Source organism: Eumetopias jubatus, unplaced genomic scaffold (assembly GCF_037043125.1).
Source record: "Eumetopias jubatus isolate StellerSeaLion01/CBP00866 unplaced genomic scaffold, mEumJub1_p1.0 scaffold_3, whole genome shotgun sequence".
Taxonomy (NCBI): Eukaryota; Metazoa; Chordata; class Mammalia; order Carnivora; family Otariidae; genus Eumetopias; species Eumetopias jubatus.
In genome coordinates this window covers 125,004,715-125,024,720 of record NW_028274809.1, presented here as the reverse complement: position 1 = coordinate 125,024,720, position 20,006 = coordinate 125,004,715, and the positions used below count along the sequence as shown (strand labels likewise).

General features: G+C 38.5%; 1 protein-coding gene across 3 annotated transcripts in view; it reads right to left on the bottom strand.

The window, feature by feature from the left end:
• The window catches only part of FRY (FRY microtubule binding protein), a 348,142-nt gene that overhangs the window by 142,425 nt on the left and 185,711 nt on the right, over positions 1-20,006 (bottom strand). For all 3 annotated transcript variants that reach the window (XM_028104226.2, XM_088021790.1, XM_028104219.2), the window contains exon 11: positions 19,474-19,575. In XM_028104226.2, the coding sequence (XP_027960027.2) occupies positions 19,474-19,575 (102 nt within the window). The remainder of the gene's footprint in view (positions 1-19,473; positions 19,576-20,006) is intronic.

Genomic DNA, 20,006 nt, shown 5'->3' with positions numbered 1-20,006 from the left:
ATTGAGGATTTTTTTTTAGATTCAGGAGAAATAGAATAAATTTTTGGTGTGATCATTATAAAATTCTAGATTTCCATATGCTTTCAGGTCTGACTTTAGAATTTGTTTTATTAGTCTATGTATTCATGGGCTAATATCACATTATTTTAAGTTTTGAGGCTTGTGTTTTATTACTATATTGTACACCTGAAACTAGTATTATACTGTATGTTAAGTAACTGGAATTTAAATAAGAACTTAAAAAAATTAAACCAATGTGTTTCATTATCTGGTATGGACTATCTTCCATCATCCACTAGTTTTTTTCTTCTTTTCAAAGGGTTTTCCCAGATATTTTCCATGCTTATTCTTTCAAATAAACTTTATAACTACTTTTCTAGCTGTAGGAAAAAAAAGACCCCAACTTTATAAAGCATACATTGATATATAAAGGGTTATGATTTGCCTGTTTGATTTACATGCTTGGTTACATAGAGGAACTTTAAACTACTAAACTGGTAAAGTTGCATTTAAAATGTTCCATCATTAAAAAATTTGGGGAATTCTAATTATCCTTCCCCCAAGCACTCCAAATTAGCAAATCTATGATGTGTTTACATGGTGGTTAAAAGCAGACTCTAGACACACACTGCCTGGGTTTGAATCCATCCTTGCTCTTCAATTTATTAGTGGTGTGGCCCACCTCAGGGAAGCTCCTTAATCTCTCTGGGCCTGATTTTCACTGTCTGCAGATGATAATCCTATCTACCTCATAGGAATGTTGAGAATCAAATGAGTTAATGCATAGAGGATATTTAGCACTGTTCTTGTCCATAGTAACTATTATTATGCACAAAGCACCAGGATCTAGCAGTAAACATGCTCTGATTTGGGGGCGCTTCCATTCCAGTAGAGATGTTTCTTCATTTGTTAATTTATCTTTATTAGTATATGTATTTTATATTTGCATAGTATATCATTCAAAATTCTCTCATGTGCCTTATCTCATATTATGAACCAGGATGGGGTAGGGCAAACATCACCTAAGTTTCATTAAGGAACTTAAAAGAGATCTCTAGTTTAAACAATTCATATTGCTATCTTCTGTTTAACTTCAGTTGATTTTATATTCTTTTTTCTGTCTCCCTATCCACAATTACCCTTTTGGTGCATCCCATTGTGACTGATGTTCTTTTACTCTTAAGAATATGCTTGAGATTATCTATTTTTGTTTCCACAGAGACTGAAGAGCAATGTGGCTGACTTAAGTTTTCACTTTGTTTTACCTGTGGATCCTGTTCTAGTGCTTGATTTTTAGCATTTCAAGGTGATATCGCTGATCACTACCATTGCCTCCTCAAGTGATTTTCTTGCCTTTCTTCCATTCTTGGCACTGTCAAATGGTATTCTTAAACTGCAAACATGACTGTTTACACCCCCACATTTAAAGTCCTTAAGTGGCTTCTAATCACGTCCTGGACAATGTCCAAATTCCATGATGTGGTACATGAGGCGCCTTTGGCAATCTGGCTCTCCCATTACTACCTCTTGCCTCCACCTTGGGCTTTGGTGCACCCCATACCATTATATCCCTTACCTATTTCTGGTCTATTTGGAAAATTTCTCCTCCCTGGCAAGATTCAGTTAGGTGTCATCTCCTCTATTAAATCCCTACCATTACAACCACTATTTCTCCACCCCAGAAAGATTGCCAAGTGCCTTTGCTCTCTGCTTCCAGAATGCTGTTCTACCCCTTTACTTGTATATTTCTTAGCAGACTATGAACTCCAGAATTCTGGTTTGTTCATTTTTGTGTCCTCAATGACTGCCAAACAGCAGGTTATCAGTAAATATCAGTTTAAAAAAAGCAGACTGTGAGTAGTAGCTGAACAACTTGATGCACTAGCAAGATGTCTTTATATAGGACCTATACAAGGAGGCAGTTCAAGAAAATGACATAGAATGATCCTGAACTCACCTCCTCTTAAGGACACAACTAATCTATAGCTACATATGGAATAATTCCCTCTGGAAAGACCCTGAGCACTGGCTGAACAGCTACTTTATAACAAGGAATAAAAGGGCCACATGAAGACAGTCTTGACAACCCCACCCCCCAAGAGTGGTGACCCACCATGGGGAGGGCATCTCACAAATATGGAACTCCTCCCTGAGGAGCATGGAGTTTGTGCTCCACATTAGCCACTCCATCCCTTAGGACCTGCACCAGAGAAATGAGTCCCCAAAATGTATGACTTTGAAAACCAACAGGGCTTACATCCAGGAGAGCCATAAGGCTGTAGGGAAAGAGAGATTCTGCTCTTAAAAGCCTCATATGCAGATTCACTCTCCCTGGGGCCCAGTACAAAAGCAGCAGTTTGAGAAGAGCCTAGACCATATGTGAAGAAGATAAAGTTGTTAATATTAAGGCATCTGCTAGAGGAGCAAAAGCCTGTTAGGATCCTGTGCAGGGATGGAGGCACTGGTGGGTGATATTTTTACATTCGCTCTCAAACTTGCTGGTGCTGGCATTGGGAAGTACTATTTTTGTACTCTCACTCTAACCGACCAGTGCCAACCCCCACCTCCCATGCCACTGTCTTGGACTTGCACCCTTTGTGTTACTCCCATAACCCTGTCCCTGCCCCCCTTGACGTACCAAAGCCAGTAGGCATGCAGAGCCCACACAGGGGATGCCCTTGAGTGCCAGGCTCTGGTGGCCAGGGGCATTGCGTTTCTAGGCTCTATGAGTCTTAAACAACCAGAGAAACAGTTCCAGAGACAACCAAGAACTAGGACAATGTTAAACAATAAGGTTCATTGCCTATATAGGGCCACCCCTTTAAAACTGGGAGAGATAGCTGTTTTGCCTAACACATAAAAACAAACACAGAGAGTCAAGCAAAATGAGGAAACAGAGGGATATGTTCCAAACAAAAGGACAAGATAAAACCTTAGGGAAAAAAAAAACTTTAATGAAATGGAGATAAATAATTTACCTGATAAGGAGTGAAAGTAATGGTCATAAAGAAGCTCACTGCACTCAGGAAAAGAATGGAAGCACAGAAAGATTTCAACAAAGAGACAATATATAAGAAAGTACCAAACAGAAGTCACAAGCTGAAAAATACAATAACTTAACTGAAAAATACACTAGAAAGGTTCAACAGCAGATTAGATGAAGCAGAAGAAAGAATTAGTCATCTGGGAGACAGGGCAATAGAACTTACCCAAACAGAAAAGCAAAAAGAAAATAATCATAATCATAATCATAATCATAATAAAACATTGCTTAAGAGACGTATGAGACAACATCAAGCAGAATAAAATTCTGATTATAGGGCTTCCAGAAAGAAGAGAGAGACAAAGGGGCAGAAAACTTATTTAAAGAAATAATGGCTAAAAACTTCCCTAACCTGAGGAATGAAACAGACATCCAAATCCAGGAAAACCAGAAGGTTCCAAACAAGATGAACCCAAAAAGACTCACACCAAGGCACATTGTAATTAAAATGTCAATGTTACGCTGAGTGAAATAAGTCAATCAGAGAAAGACATGTATCATATGAACTTACTGATATGAGGAATTCTTAATCTCAGGAAACAATCTGAGGGTTGCTGGAGTGATGGGGGGTGGGAGGGATGGGGTGGCTGGGTGATAGACATTGGGGAGGGTATGTGCTATGGCGAGTGCTGTGAATTGTGCAACACTGTTGAATCACAGATCTGTACTTCTGAAACAAATAATGCAATATATGTTAAGAAAAAAAAAGAAGAAGATAGCAGGAGGGGAAGAATGAAGGGGGGGAAATCGGAGGGGGAGACCAACCATGAGAGATGATAGACTCTGAAAAACAAACTGAGGGTTCTAGAGGGGAGGGGGGTGGGGGGGTGGGTTAGCCTGGTGACGGGTATTAAAGAGGGCACGTTCTGCGTGGAGCACTGGGTGTTATGCACAAACAATGAATCATGGAACACTACATCCAAAACTAACGATGTAATGTATGGTGATTAAAATGACAATAAAAAAATTTAAAAAAATGCCAACGTTAAGGACAAAGAGAGAATCTTAAAAGCTGTGAGAGAAAAATAACGCGTTATGAACAAGGGACATCAGGTCAATGAACAATGAGCATAAGGTCACCATTAGATTTCTCAACAGAAACTTTGCAGGCCAAGAGAGAGTGGCATGATATATTTAAAGTGCTGAAAGAAAAAAAAGAAAAACTTCCAACCAAGAACACTCTACCCAGCAAGATTATAATTTAGAATTAAAAAAGGGATAAAGATTTCTCTGGACAAGCAAAAGCTAAAGGAGTTCATCATCACTAAACTGGCCCTAAAAGAAATGTTAAAACAAAGGGCACTAATTAGTAATAAGAAAACATGTGAAAGTGAAAATTTCACCAGTAAAGGTAAATATATAGTAAAGGAAGTAGACTACTTATAAAGTTAGTATGAATGTTAAAAGACATAGTAAAAATAACTACATATTAATTAGTTAAGGGATACAAAAACCAAAGAGATGTAAAAGGTGACATCAAAAACATAAAATGCAGAGTTTTAGAATGTGTTCAAACTTAACTTGCTATCAACTTAAAATAGACTGTTAAGTATATAGGCTGAGCCACATGGTAACCACAAAGCCTGTAATAGATACATAAAAGATAATAAGAAACGAATGTAAGCATACCACCACAGAAAGTCATCAAATCGCAAGAAAGCAAGAGAAGAACAGGGGAACAGAGAGAAACTGCAAAACAGAAAAAAATTAACAAAATGAAAATAAGTACATACCTATAACAACTACTTTAAATGAAATGGGCTAAGCGCTCCAATCAAAAGACACAGAGCTGCTGAATGGATAAAAAGACAAGACTCATCTGTATGTTGTGTATAAGAGATTTACTTTAGATATAGGGACACATGCAGACTGAAAGTGAAGGGATGGAAAGATATTCCATGCCAATGGAAACCAAAAGAGAACTGGGGAAGCTATCCTTACATCAGACAAAACAAACTTGAAGACAAAGACTGTAATAAAAGACAAAGAAGGGCACCACATAATGACAAAGTGGTCAACCCAACAAGAAAATGAAACATTTGTAAATATTTATGCACCCAACATAAGAGCATCTAAAATATAAAACAAATATTAACAAACCCAAAGGGAGAAATTGACAACAACACAGTAACAGTAGGGGACTTTAATGCCCCACTTACATCAATGGATAGATCATCCAGACAGAAAATCAGTAAGGAAATATTGGCTTTAAATCACATATTAGACTTTAAATGGCACATTAGACTAGATGGACTTAATAGATATATACAGAATATTCTCTCTGAAAGCAGTAGAGTACACAATTCTACTCAAATGCACATGGAACATTTGCCAGGAGAGATCATATATTAGGCCACAAAAGAAGTCTCAATAAGTTTAAGAAGATTTAAGTCATATCAAGTATCTTTCCCAACCATAGTAGTATGAAACTTTTAGAAACCAATTACAAAAGGAAAATTGGAAAAATCACAACTATGGGGGAGATTAAACAACATGCTACTGAATAACCAATGGGTCAATAAAGAAATCAAAGGAGAAATTTAAAAAGTACTTTGAGATAAACGAAAATTGAAATACAATAAACCCAAATCTATGGGATACAGCAAAAGCAGTTTTAAGATTATAACGATATAGGCCTATCTCAAGTAACAAGAGAAATATAAAATAAACAATCTAACTTTAAACCTAAAGGAACTAGAAAAAGAACAGTTAAAACCCGAAGTTAGCAGAAGGAAGGAAATAATAAAGATCAGAGTGGAAATAATGAAATAGAGACTAAAAAGACAATAGAGAAGATCAATGAAACTAACAGCTGGTTCTTTGAAAAGATAAACAAAATTGACAAGCTTTAGGCTAGACTAAGGAAAAAGAAAGAGGGCTCAAATAAATATAATCAGAAAATAAAGAAGACAAATTACAACTGATACAAAAGAAATACAGAGGATCATAAAGGACTATTATGAACAATTATATGCCAACCAATTAGAAAACCTAGAAGAAATAAATTAATTCCAAGAAACATACCATCTTTCAAAACTGAATCATAAATAGAAAAATCTGAATAAAGCAATTACTAGTAAGACAGTTGAATCAGTAATCAAAAAACTCCCAACAAACAGAAGCCCAGGATCAGATGGCTTCACCAGTGAATTCTACCAAACCTTCAAAGAAGATTTAATACCAATCCTTCTCAAAGTCTTCCAAAAAACTGAAGAGAAAGGAATACTCTCAAACTCATTTTATGAGGCCGGCATTACCCTGATACCAAAACCAGATAAGGACATACACAAAAAAGAGAAAATTACAGGCCAATGTACCTGATGAACATAGATGCAAAAATCCTCAACAAAATATTAGCAAACTGAATTCAACAACACATTAAAAGGATTATGCACCACGATCAAGTGGAATTTATTCCAGGGATGGAAAGATGGTTCAACATTTGCAAATCAATCAACATGATAGGCCACATTAACAAAATGAGGGATAAAATCATATTACTTCTCAATAGATGCAGAAAACCATTTGACAAATTCAATACCCATTGATGATAAAAACAAATTGAGTACAGAGAGAATGTACCTCAAAATGATAAGAGGCCATATATCGCAAGCCCACAGAACATCATACTCAATGGTAAAAAACTGAAAGCTTTTTCCTTAAGATCAGAAACAAGACAAGGTTGCCCACCCTCACCACTTTTATTTAGCATAGTATTGGAAGTCTTACCCAGAACAATTAGGCAGGAAAAATAAATAAAAGTCATCAAAATTGGAAGAAAAATGTAAAACTATCATTATTTGTAGACAACACAATTTAATACATAGAAAACCCTAAAGACTCTACCAAAAAAGTTAGAATAACAAATGCAGTAAAGTTGGATGGTACAAAATCACTGTACAAAAATCTTTTGCATGTTTATACAGTAACCACAAACTATCAAAACGAGAAATTAAGAAAAAAATCTCATTCACAACTTCATCAAAAGAATAAAATACCTAGGAATAAATTTAACCAAGGAGGTGAAAGACATGGACACTACACTGTACTATTTTCTTGGAAACTAGAATGTGTATATCACAAGGTACTTACTAAATCAGGCATTGTTATCCATGATGTACATGTATTAACCCATTTTAATTCTCACAACAACCCATGAAGTAGTAACTGTCATTGTTCTCATTGTGCAGAAGAAGAAATCAAGGCACAGGAGGGCTAGTAAGTTGTAGTGCCAGAATTTGAACCTAGACAGCCTGGTTCCAGTGTCTTGGAAGCATTAGTTTTTCTACTAGAGTTTAATATTATATGGAGCCCACTCCAATATACTACTGGCGTCTACTAGATTGTACTCTACTTGAAAACAGGATTTCCTCCTCACTGTCTTCGTATTCCAAAAGCAGCTAACACAATAGGGGTTTGATATATATTTTCAGGATGTAAACACTTTAGCATAGGTCTCAAACCACTGATTTGTGTCAAAAATCTCTACTTCAGGATCGAAGGACTCTTCTCCCATTGTAATCTGTTTCTCCGTTAATTAACAATATATTAATATATTGTGGCTCTGAGGTTACAGTGATGAAAGTGTTCAAGAAACTAGTAGGCTTCAGGGACGCCTGGGTGGCTCAGTCGGTTAAGCGTCTGCCTTCGGCTCGGGTCATGATCCCAGGGTCCTGGGATCGAGTCCCGCATTGGGCTTCCTGCTCAGCGAGGAGCCTGCTTCTCCCTCTTCCTGCCACTTCCCCTGCTTGTGCTTTCTCTCTCCCTCTCTAATAAAAAAAAAGAAGGAAAGAAACTAGTAGGCTTCAGAGTGGATCTTCCCTTCTCCTCTCAGTGTGGGTCACCAACACCTTCATGTGACATCAGCTAGCCGAGGACCTGCCCACCTTCCTTAAATTTTGCTTTTGATTTAGTTAAAGCAATTCAGTGTTAACAGTAACAAGTAGGGAGAACTGAATTCACTGGCAATTTGGCCGGTGATAGGGTCATTGGAACCAAAGTTTCTCAAGGTTCACCAGCTGATCATTTGCACTAAGTCACCTGAACCTCTTATTTTTTTTTATTTTAATTTTATTATGCTATGTTAGTCACCATACAGTACATCATTAGTTTTTGATGTGGTGATCCACGATCCATTGTTTTCGTATAACACCCAGTGCTCCATGCAGTACATGCCCTCCTTAATACCCATCACTGGGCTAACCCATCCCCCCACCACCCTCCCCTCTAAAACCCTGTTTGTCTCTCAGAGTCCATAGTCTCTCATGGTTCATCTCTCCCTCTGATTTCCACCCCCTTCATTTTTCCCTTCCGTCTCCTAATGTCCTCCATGCTATTCCTGATGTTCCACAAATAAGTGAAACCATATGATAATTGACTTTCTCTGCTTGGCTTATTTCACTTACATCATCTCCTCCAGTCCCATCCATGTTGATGCAAAAGTTGGGTCTTCATCCTTTCTGATGGCTGAGTAATATTCCACTGTATATATGGACCACATCTTCTTTATCCATTCATCTGTTGAAGGGCATCTCGGCTCTTTCCACAGTTTGGCTATTGCAGACATTGCTGCTATGAACATTGGGGTGCATATGGCCCTTCTTTTCACTACATCTGTGTCTTTGGGGTAAATACCCAGGAGTGCAATTGCTGGGTCATAGGGTAGCTCTATTTTTAATCTTTTGAGGCACCTCCACACTGTTTTCCAAAGTGGCTGTATCAACGTGCATTCCCACCAAGAGTGTAAGAGGGTTCCCCTTTCTCCACAACCTCTCCAACATTTGTTGTTTCTTTCCCTGTCCATTTTTGCCATTCTAACTGGTGTAAGGTGGTATCTCAATGTGGTTTTGATTTGAATTTCCCTGATGGCTAATGATGATGAACATTTTTTCATGTGTCTGTTAGCCATCTGTATGTCTTCTTCAGAGAAGCGTCTTTTCATATCTTCTGCCCACTTTTTGACTTGATTATTTGTTTTTTGGGTGTTGAGTTTGAGAATTTCTTTATAGATCTTGGATACCAGCCCTTTGTCTGTAGTGTCATTTGCAAATATCTTCTCCCATTCTGTGGGTTGCCTCTTTGTTTTGTTGACTGTTTCCTTTGCTGTGCAGAAGCTTTTTATCTTGATGAAGTCCCAAAAGTTCATTTTTGCTTTTGTTTCACTAGCTTTTGGAGATGTATCTTGAAAGAAGTTGCTGCGGGCGATGTCAAAGAGGTTACTGCCTATGTTCTCCTCTAGGATTCTGATGGATTCCTGTCTCACATTGAGGTCTTTCATCCACTTTGAGTTTCTTTGTGAATGGTGTTAGAGAATGATCAAGTTTCATTCTTCTGCATGTGGCTGTCCAATTTTCCCAGCACCATTTATTGAAGAGACTGTCTTTTTTCCATTGCATGTTTTTTCCTGCTTTGTCAAAGATTATTTGACCATAGAGTTGAGGGTCCATCTCTGGGCTCTCTATTCTGTTCCATTGGTCTATATGTCTGTTTTTGTGCCAGTACCACGCTGTCTTGGTGATCACAGCTTTGTAATATAGCTTGAAATTGGGCAACGTGATGCCCCCAGCTTTGTTTTTCTTTTTCAACATTTCCTTGGTGATTCGGGGTCTTTTCTGATTCCATACAAATTTTAGAATTGTTTGTTCCAGCACTTTGAAAAATGTCATTGGAATTTTGATCGGGATGGCATTGAAGGTATAGATTGCTCTGGGTAGCATAGACATTTTAATAATGTTTATTCTTCTGATCCACGAGCATGGAATATTTTTCCATCTTTTTGTGTCTTCTTCAATTTCTTTCATGAGTGTTCTGTAGTTCCTAGAGTATAGATCCTTTACCTCTTTGGTTAGGTTTATTCTGAGGTATCTTATGGTTTTTGGTGCTATTGTTAATGGAATTGTTTCTCTAATTTCTCTTTCTACAGTGCGTTATTAGTGTATAAGAAAGCAACTGATTTCTGTGCATTGATTTTGTATCCTGCCACATTACTGAACTGCTGTATGAGTTCTAGTAATTTGGGGGTGGAGTCTTGGATTTCCCACATAAAGTATCATGTCGTCTGAGAAAAGAGAGAGTTTGACTTCCTCTTTGCCAAATTGAATACCTTTTATTTCTTTTTGTTGTCTGTTGCTAGGACTTCTAGTACTATGTTGAATAATAATGCCGAGTGGGCATCCTTGCCGTGTTCCTGATCTTAAGGGAAAGGCTCTCAGCTTTCCCCACTGAGGATGATATTCACTGTGGGTTTTTCATAGATGGGTTTTATGAACTTGAGGAATGTTCCCTCTATCCCTATACTCCGAAGAGTTTTAATCAGGAAAGGATGTTGTATTTTGTCAAATGCTTTTTCTGCATCAATTGAGAGGACCATATGGTTCTTCTCCCTCCTCTTATTAATGTGTTCTATCACATTGATTGATTTGCGAATTGTTGAACCACCCTTGCATCCCGGGGATAAATCCCACTTGGTCATGGTGCATGATCCTTTTGATGTATCGTTGGACGCTTTTAGCTAGGATTTTGTTGAGGATTTTGGAATCCATATTCATCAGGGATATCGGTCTGAAATTCTCCTTTTTGATGGGGTCTTTGCCTGGTTTGGGGATTAAGGTAATGCTGGCCTCATAGAATGAGTTTGGAAGTTTTCCTTGTTTCTATTTTTTGAAACAGCTTCAGTAGAATAGGTATTATTTCTTCTTTGAATGTTTGGTAGAATTCCCCCAGGGAATCCATCAGGCCCTGGACTCTTGTTTTTTTGGGAGGTTTTTGATCACTGCTTCAATCTCATTACTGGTTATTGGACTATTCAGGTTGTCAATTTCTTCCTGTTTCAGTCTTGGCAGCTTATAGGTTTTCAGGAAGGCCTCCATTTCATCCAGATTGCTCAGTTTATTGGCATATAGTTGTTGATAATAATTTCTAATAATTGTTTCTATTTCCTTGGTGTTAGACATGGTCTCTCCCCTTTCATTCATAATTTTATTAATTTGGGTCCTTTCTCTTTTCTTTTGGATAAGTCTGGCCAGTGGTTTATCGATCTTAATAATTCTTTCAAAGAACCAACTTCTAGTTTCATTGATCTGATCTACCATGTTTCTGGTTTCTAATTCATTGATCTCTGCTTTAATTTTAATTATTTCTCTTCTAATGTGTGGCTTAGGCATCGTTTGTTGCTTTTTCTCTAGTTCTTTAAGGTGTAGAGTTAGTTGGTGAATTCGGGATTTTTCTATTTTTTTGAGTGAGGCTTGGATGGCTATGTATTTCCCCCTTAGGACCGCCTTTGCGGTATCCCATAGGTTTTGGACCGATGTGTTTTCGTTCTCATTGATTTCCATGAATTGTTTAAGTTCTTCTTTGATTTCCTGGTTGACCCAAACATTCTTGAGCAGAGTGGTCTTTAGCTTCCAAGTGTTTGAAATTCTGCCAAATTTTTTCTTGTGATTGAGTTCCAGTTTTAAAGCATTGTGGTCTGAGAATGTGCAGGGAATAATCTCAATCTTTTGGTATCGGTTGAGACCTGATTTGTGACCCAGTATGTGGTCTATTCTGGAGAAAGTTCCATGTGCGCTCGAGAAGAATGAGTATTCTGTTGTTTTGGGGTGGAATGTTCTGTAAATATCTATGAGGTCCATCTGATCCAGTCTATCATTCAAAGCTCTTGTTTCTTTGTTGATTTTCTGCTTAGATGATCTGTCCATTGCTGAAAGTGGAGTATTGAGGTCTCCTACAATTAACGTATTGTTATCAATATGACTCTTTATTTTGGTTAACAGTTGGCTTACGTAGATGGCTGCTCCCATGTTGCGGGCATAGATATTTACAATTGTTAGATCTTCTTTGTTGGATAGACCCTTCAAGAATGATATAGTGTCCTGAGTCTCTAATTACAGACTTTAGTTTAAAATCTAATTTGTCTGATATAAGAATTGCTACCCCAGCTTTCTTTTGAGGTCTGCTGGCATGGAAGATGGATTTCCATCCCTTCACTTTCACTCTGGATGTACCTTTAGGTTCAAAATGAGTCTCTTGTAGGCAACATATGGATGGGTCCTGTCTTTTTATCCATCTGCAACCCTGTGCCGTTTTATGGGAGCATTTAGGCCATTCATGTTGAGAGTGATTATTGAAAGATATGAATTAATTGTCATCATGTTGCCTGTGAAGACGTTGTTTTTATAGATTGTCCCTGTAAATTTCTGTTGTATATCACTCTCGGGGTCTTTCTCCTTTTATAGAACCCCCCCTTAATATTTCTTGCAGGGCCAGCTTAGTGGTCACATATTCTTTCAGTTTCTGCCAGTCGTGGAAGCACTGCATCTCTCCATCTATTCCAAATGACAGCCTTGCCAGATAAAGTATTCTTGGCTGCATGTTATTCTCATTTAGTACCCTGAATATGTCTTGCCAGGCCTTTCTGGCTTGCAAGGTCTCTGTGCATAGATCTCACGTTATTCTGATGTTCCTCCCTCTGTACGTAAAGAATCTCTTCCCCCTAACTGCCCTTAAGATGGTTTCCTTGGTTCTAAGATTTGCAAGTTTTACTATTACATGTCAGGGTCTTCGCCTGTTTTCCTTGATCTTGGGAGGGGTCCTCTCTGCCTCTAGGATGCAAATGTTTGTTTCATTCCCCAGATCAGGGAAGTTCTCAGCTACGATTTGCTCAAATACATCTTCTAGTCCTCTCTCTCTCTCCACTCCCTCCAGGATTCCAATTATTCTGACATTGGAACGCTTCATGGTGTCACTTATTTCTCTGATTCTATTTTCATGGATTCTGAGTTGTTTTTCCCTGGCCTCCTCTTTTCCCTTTTTATCTATTATATTGTCTTCCAGGTCACTTATTTGTTCTTCTGCCCCACTTACCCTAGCTGTCAGATTATCTAGATTGGATTGGCTCTCATTGATAGCATTTTTAAGTTCTGCCAATTCAGCTTTCATTTCTGCCCTTAGGGACTCTATGTTGCCATTAATTGATTTCTCCATTCTAGCCATTGTCTTCACAATTGCTAGCCTGAATTCCATCTCTGACATCTTGGTTATATCTGCATGCATTTGTAAATCTGCAGCATAAGTCATAATCTCTGAGTCTTTTCTATTTTGGGGGCTCTTCCTCCTAGTCATTCTGTTGAGTGTTTGAGGAAATGTATAGAGTCCAAATTATTGACCAGAACTGAAGCAAGATGCACCTGTTTTCTTGGGACCTTAGGGTTGCTGGCTCTTGTTTTCCCAGCTTGTCTTCTGGGGGAGGGGCCTGCTGCACTATTACTCAGGCAAGCCTGTTGGGGTGGAGTTGCCCTGCCCCATGTGGTGGGGGATGGGCTCAGCGGGAATCAGTTTTTGGGGCTTTTGTTCTCTGGCGGCTTTCCACAGCTTTTCCACGAGTCAGAGCAGAAGAGACTGTTTCCAACCCTCTGCCTCAGAGCAGAGAGACCGCAGTCTGTTCTTCAGTGAGCTCTCTAGGCCACACCATCTCCGTTTCTGTCTGTGCTGCTATAAACTGCAGCGGCCTGGGTTGTGCGCCCCTCCGCGTCCCCAGTCCCGCCTCCAGGTCGGGGCACATCTCTGCCCTTTGTGCTTCTAAAACCGCCAGCCGCCCCCAGATCCCGCCGCTCCGGGTTTCCGCCCCGGGGGCTGCCCTAAAGTCCTTTCCCCGCCGCTACCAGTCTGCGCGTCTGTGCCCTGTCCCCAGCACGTGAGGCTGTCGCTCACCGGCGGTGTAGGATTCCCATGGCCAGGCACCCTCCTGCTGCCATTTATCCTCCAATATCTGCCTGTGGAATCAGGGCTCCCCGCTTCATACCTCGAAACCAACCACCTGCGATTTCTGTTTGTAGAGATCCAGATCTTCTTACATCTCAGGCTGGTTTCGTGGGTGCTCAGAGTGGTCTGGTCCAGCTCAATTCCGGGGGCCAGTTGAAATAGGGTCCCCTACTCCTCCGCCATCTTTCCTTCCCCCCTGAACCTCTTATGAACATGCAGATTCCTTGACTGCACTCAGACATCTGAAATTAGAATCTCTGGAGGTAGGTTTTGAGAAGTTGCATTTGTAACAGGCTTCTTTGGAGATTCTGGTGCATGTTAAGGTCAAGCTCTACTGACAGAGATTGATAAACAATTTTAGTCATCTTTTGATCTTGTTATACTCAACTACCTTCTAGTTCTCTCTTCCACTTCAACTAGAGCCATTGAAGTAAATCTATTTCTTTCTGTCATATTCCCTTGCACATCATAGTCAACCCCTTTCTTCTTTTAGGTATTTCCTTCTGACACTGGAATTTCTCTGATCATAATTCACTTTTCGATGACCATATTACCCAGAGAACCTATGTGCTAAGAATATAGGTTTAGGATAACTCTAACACACCTGGACTAACAATTTATGCAGATTATTTTCTCTTCAGTGTCTGAATAAATAAGGCATTCATGGAAAGTCATACCCTTGTCAGCTGATTACTAATTTTAAGCCTAGTTTATGTGCACTATTAGAATTTATAAATCCCACTTTGAAATGTGTCTTGAACAGATCTGAAAGATAGATGAAAAGAGATTTTCTCAGGGTCCCTGGGTGGCTCAGTCATTAAGTGTCTGCCTTCGGCTTGGGTCATGATCCCAAGGTCCTGGAATAGAGTCCCACTTCGGGCTCCCTGCTCAGCAGGGAGTGTGCTTCTCCCTCTCCCTCTGCGACGCCCCCTGATTGTGTTCTCTCTCAGATAAATGAATAATTAAAATCTTTAAAAAAAAAGAAAAGAGATTTTCTCGTTTATAGAAATGAGGTTAATATTAAAGCAGAATAACTGCTTCTAGAAATTTAAAATAGCCAATACTACACCATTTAAATTTGAAACTTACAAAGAGAACAGTAGTTGTATTAAAATGAATGGTCCCATACATTTTAATGCATTCTACTGATGGCTGTGGAATCCTTAATGTATTACTCAATGTCTACTCAATGATATAAAGATATCATTAATTATCTTACTATTATATGAAAAGTTTAAAAAAGCACTCCTTAAACTTCACTGTGATTATTACACATAAATATACATTAAGTGCTGAGGACAAGTTTCAACAAATATATGGCAACCACAGTTTTTGAGATTCTTAATGGAAATCAAAAGAGCTTCCTTGCACCCTCCCTCCCCTGCTCCTCCTGAATGTGTCATTCTCTGTTACAGTATCCTACTTTATTTTATTTACAGCAGTTATCAATATCTGAATTTTTCTTCCTATGTTTACTTGTTTACTGTTTGTCTCCCCCACTAAATTACAAGGTCTAAGAGGTCAGAGAGTGTTACTGTCTTATTCATCATTTACTCCCAGCACCTAGGACAGTGCCTGGTACTCTTCATGTAAAAAACTGTTGACCAACTGATTGACTGGACAAATGAATGAATTCAAGTCTTAGTATAAGCAGTGACCGAGATGAAAGGAGAACCATTTTTAATTCTGTATTGTCTAGCCTTCAGATAAAGTATTGCTCTTGGAGCAAAATATTTAGAAAAACATAAATGATATCCATGAAAGTATAGAGCGAGCTCAATGGAGCTTATGACACTGTCATGGTGTTCCATGACAAAGTCTGTAACCCCCCATACCACTGGCTTGGCTCATAATAGATTTCCAATTACTGAGAGATATTGTTGTTATTAACTATATAGCAGACACATTTTTTATCTTTTAAGGTTTCTTTTATGGTTTTATTTTGTTTTTATAATCTGGACCTCTGGGATATTATATTCACTATCATAAAATTAAAAAAATTAAAAAATTGTTCCAATTATATCCATTTTGAAGGATGGGAAACTAGCACAGTTATTATGAATACTTAATAAATACTACATGTTAAAAGAACTATTAATAAATGGAGAGTCACAACAAAAACATAAGTACTATTAAATCAAGTTTCATAACACATTTCCTTTTTTTCAGAATTAGGTGTGTTATGCCTGACGTGAAGGGAATGTATCAATTTTTAATTGCCCAATATGTTCAGATTCTGACATTAAATATATAGAAGAAAAAAGTATTGGTTACTACTAAGCAAGAGTTCTTGAAAGATGTCAGTGTTGTGGTAAGAAGGTGCCATAAATTCCCCATCACTTCACAAGCGTATATTGCTAACATAAGGTTGACCTACTTAACTAAGTGTAAATAAAGACTTCAAGTTTGTGTTACCAAAGCAGCCTGCTTCCAACAGACTGACTCTGAAGATAAACCAGGGCACTGACATTAAATGAGCATTGATCTGAGAGCTTGTTTACTTTGAAAGCAGCAGATTTTTCATGCTCAGTCACTTCTATTCTGCTCTATGTCACACTGCCACCTTGATGACCCCCCTCTGCAGAACACATCAAAGATGGCTTTGATGTGTTCAACAGGTAGGGTTCAAACATTAGGTTCACTATACTTAAGCATGTAGAGGGAAGTGGGACACAAAGAAGGCCAGGGTGCTGGAAGCAAAAAGGGAACAGGTAAACAGGGAGAAAAGCTGGTCTGCTGGTCATTATGAAATGATATGGTTGGCTCTACCCTCATAAAATACTGACACCATTCAAGACAAAGTATACTTCCGAAGCCATGTTAGTTTTTCTTCACGGAGTATTTGTTAAGTTGGTTTGGAAGGTTTTCTGTATATTTATGACATTTTAAAATGGTCTCATTTTTTTGAAAGATTTATTCATTTATTATTTTAGAGAGAGAGAGAGAGAGAGAACATGGAGGGAAGGGGCAGAGGGAGAGGGAAAGAGAGAATCCCAAGCAGACTCCCTGCTGAGTACAGAGCCCGTGGTGGGGCCTTTTCCCATGACCCAAGTGGAAATCAAGAGTTGGAAGCTTAACCAACTGAGCCACCCAGGCACCCCCAAAATGGTCTTATTTAATCCCTACTGGGTTTAGTTCTAAATATAGGTGATACCATTTTATTCCAATTGTAACTCATCAAGGATCTTTTTATATCTTTTAGCCTTGGGGTGGTGAATTCCAACAATTTACTACCCATAAAGAAAAATATCATTGCCTTATTTGGCCTAATAACTACCTCTTTCATGCTTCATGGGGTCTTGAACCTTTACACAGGGCACAAGTATCTCTCTACTCTCAGCTTTTATATCCCTCACTGTCTCTATCATGCATTTTGAAACTTTGTTATATATCTGCCAATGAAATGCTAAACTCCTCAAGGACAGAGACTCTATTCTATATCTAGTTTTAATATAGTTGACTTCCCCTATGTTTCCCACTTCCAGCACCTTCCCTAGCACCTCACACAGTGGGCACTTCATACCTACTGGGTGAACTGAATGGAATTCTGGAATTTGGTTCAGTCTCTATGTTATTGCCTCTATATAATACTCTTTCTGATCTCATCACAGCCATTCTCTTAGAAATCCTAGTGCTTGGGGGCACGTGGGTGGCTCAGTCCGTTAAGCGTCTGCCTTTGGCTCAGGGCACGATCCCAGGGTCCTGGGATCGAGCCCCGCATTGGGCTCCCTGCTCGGCGGGAAGCCTGCTTCTCCCTCTCCCACTGCCCCTGCTTGTGTTCTCTCTCTCACTGTGTCTCTCTCTGTCAAATAAATAAATAAAATCTTAAAAAAAAAAAGAAATCCTAATGCTTGAAATGTTTGCATAGGGATACCCCATCAGCTTGTAGTCCCACTTCTCTCTACAGCCATTTATAATCCTGTTATTAAGTCTTTTTGGTGGGTTTTGACTAAAGCACCCATATTTTAACTTTAAGGCACTTACAGTCTAAAGTAAGATTACACCACTATATTTCAAAAGCACCTACTTTAAACAAAAAATTTTGGTTTTTTGGCCACAACAATAAACTCTCATGCAAAGTATTATCTTAACTCTAAAATTCATCACAAAAACACTTAGCATAATATATACAGAAAAATGCACTGTGAACATTCTTAATTACTTCTTTGAGCAAGATGACCATTTTCTACCTGTGTAAAATGTAAATAAACAAAAAATATTTTTAACTGGAACTAATAACTGAATAACTTAAAAGTGGACCAAACAACAACAAAATGACATTGGGCTCTGTGTTAGAAATGTATTACAGATGCATAAATCCCTAAGTAAAATATCAGAGAGTGCATATTATATAATAGTTGAAAACCCTGAAAAGCTTTTTGTTTTTCAGAATACTTAAAAGCTTAATTCTATATCCACTGCTACTATATTTCACGCCAATTTGAAGAAAATAAATGATTCTAATCTTGGATTTCACAATCCATGCTTAAAACAGCTCTAATGCAGATTATGGTGTAATTATGGTAAATGCCAAAATAATATAATTAATCTTAACCACCTCACTAAATTAAAGTGTCTTATAACAAAAAAGACAAGGCAACATGTATAAGCACATACAGGATTGTATAATTAAGTAGATTTCAAAAATTCTAAAGCAGCAAATATCAAACTCATAGAAGAACTTTAAGACACAACTGGAAACAACTAGAAAATATACACTGTTTGCACTTACGTTAGGGTTGATTTTCATTTAGTTGTCTTTTATTAATAGGTCACTAAAACTTAAAATATGCTTAACCACTTAAAAGTTATAAAGCCAAATTTAAAGCTAATCATTATAGTAGTTTTAACTGTAGGTTCCTCAGTTTTAGGAACAATGACTTCATTCCTCTCATTGAGCACCTGTGCTGCCTACCCACCACAATACTTGTTCAGTGAGTGCCTAGGGCTGATGGACTGCCATGTGGCTTGAACAGAATACCTTCAAATAATCACAAATCACAATGACAGGTAATAAGTATTCTCTGTGACTGGGGCCCAATCCCCCCACAGAAAGGAACTTTTCCCCTCAAATATTTTCCTAGATTGGCGGGGGCAGAGGAAGGATGCAGGAAGTACAGGTGAGCTTCTGAAATCAATTCACATGGTTCTGCCAGCGAAGTGCAGCCTCCCCTTTTTTAAAATCAGTTAGATAAAATGCAATAATTAATGCATATACAAAGGTATTTAATTCTACCCCGAAAATGATCCTTACTAGAAAAGATTTATTTCCCCAATTTGGGAGTGATTTCTCTTCTCCTTGGTCATCTTCTAAAACTGACTATATTTGGGGTGCCTGACTATATTTGGTCAGTTAGGTGTCTGACTCTTGGTTTTGGCTCAGGTCATGACATCAGGGTAGTGAGATCAAGCCCCCTTTTGGGCGTCTACTTGAGATTCTCTATCCCCCCTCCCTCTGCCCCTCCCCCGGCATGCATTATAAATAAATAAATAAATAAATAAATAGTCTTATATTTAATAAGGAGAACTCTCATTAATATTTTTTTTTCATTATCCCAATAGTATAGGATAATTCCACTGCAAACTTTAGGAATCACTCGCAGAAGCACATGTAACCGTCTCAGATGCATATCTAGGGTATAAAAGATTGTTTTGAACTGAGAAATACTAACTTTAAGGTTGGATAAGCAGTTGTTGAGGAAAATGTGCCACCTGTTCAGGAACAGCTGCTTCTGACTGACGCAGAGAAGGCAGGTCACCAGGGGGTACAAGGCCTGAGGAGAAAGAAGGTGAGGTCATGAGATGATTTCTACTTCAACAAACCAGGTAACACACATTCTCTGGAATCGCTACCTAGCCATCTCCCTCTGTGGGCCAGAATAAACAGGACGCTCTATAACACAAGGCTCAACGGGAGCCATGCAGAGGTAAGCATTTCGCAAATGCCTTCTGACGATGTTGGGGGTGGAATTATCTAGAATTATGAAGTGTATAATAAGTTTCATGTATAGTAAGTGGAAATCTGATTCACTGATTTAGTCTTCACTTACGAATTTTAAAAACAAACTCATTATCTTAGATCACTCTCAATCCTCAGGGAGAAAGCAGGAAGGCACACTAATTTTAAAAATATTATTGGGGTTTTTGCTCATAAACATCTACTAGCTTGTCCTTGTCTAAGAGGTAGGTGTATATATTTTCTTTT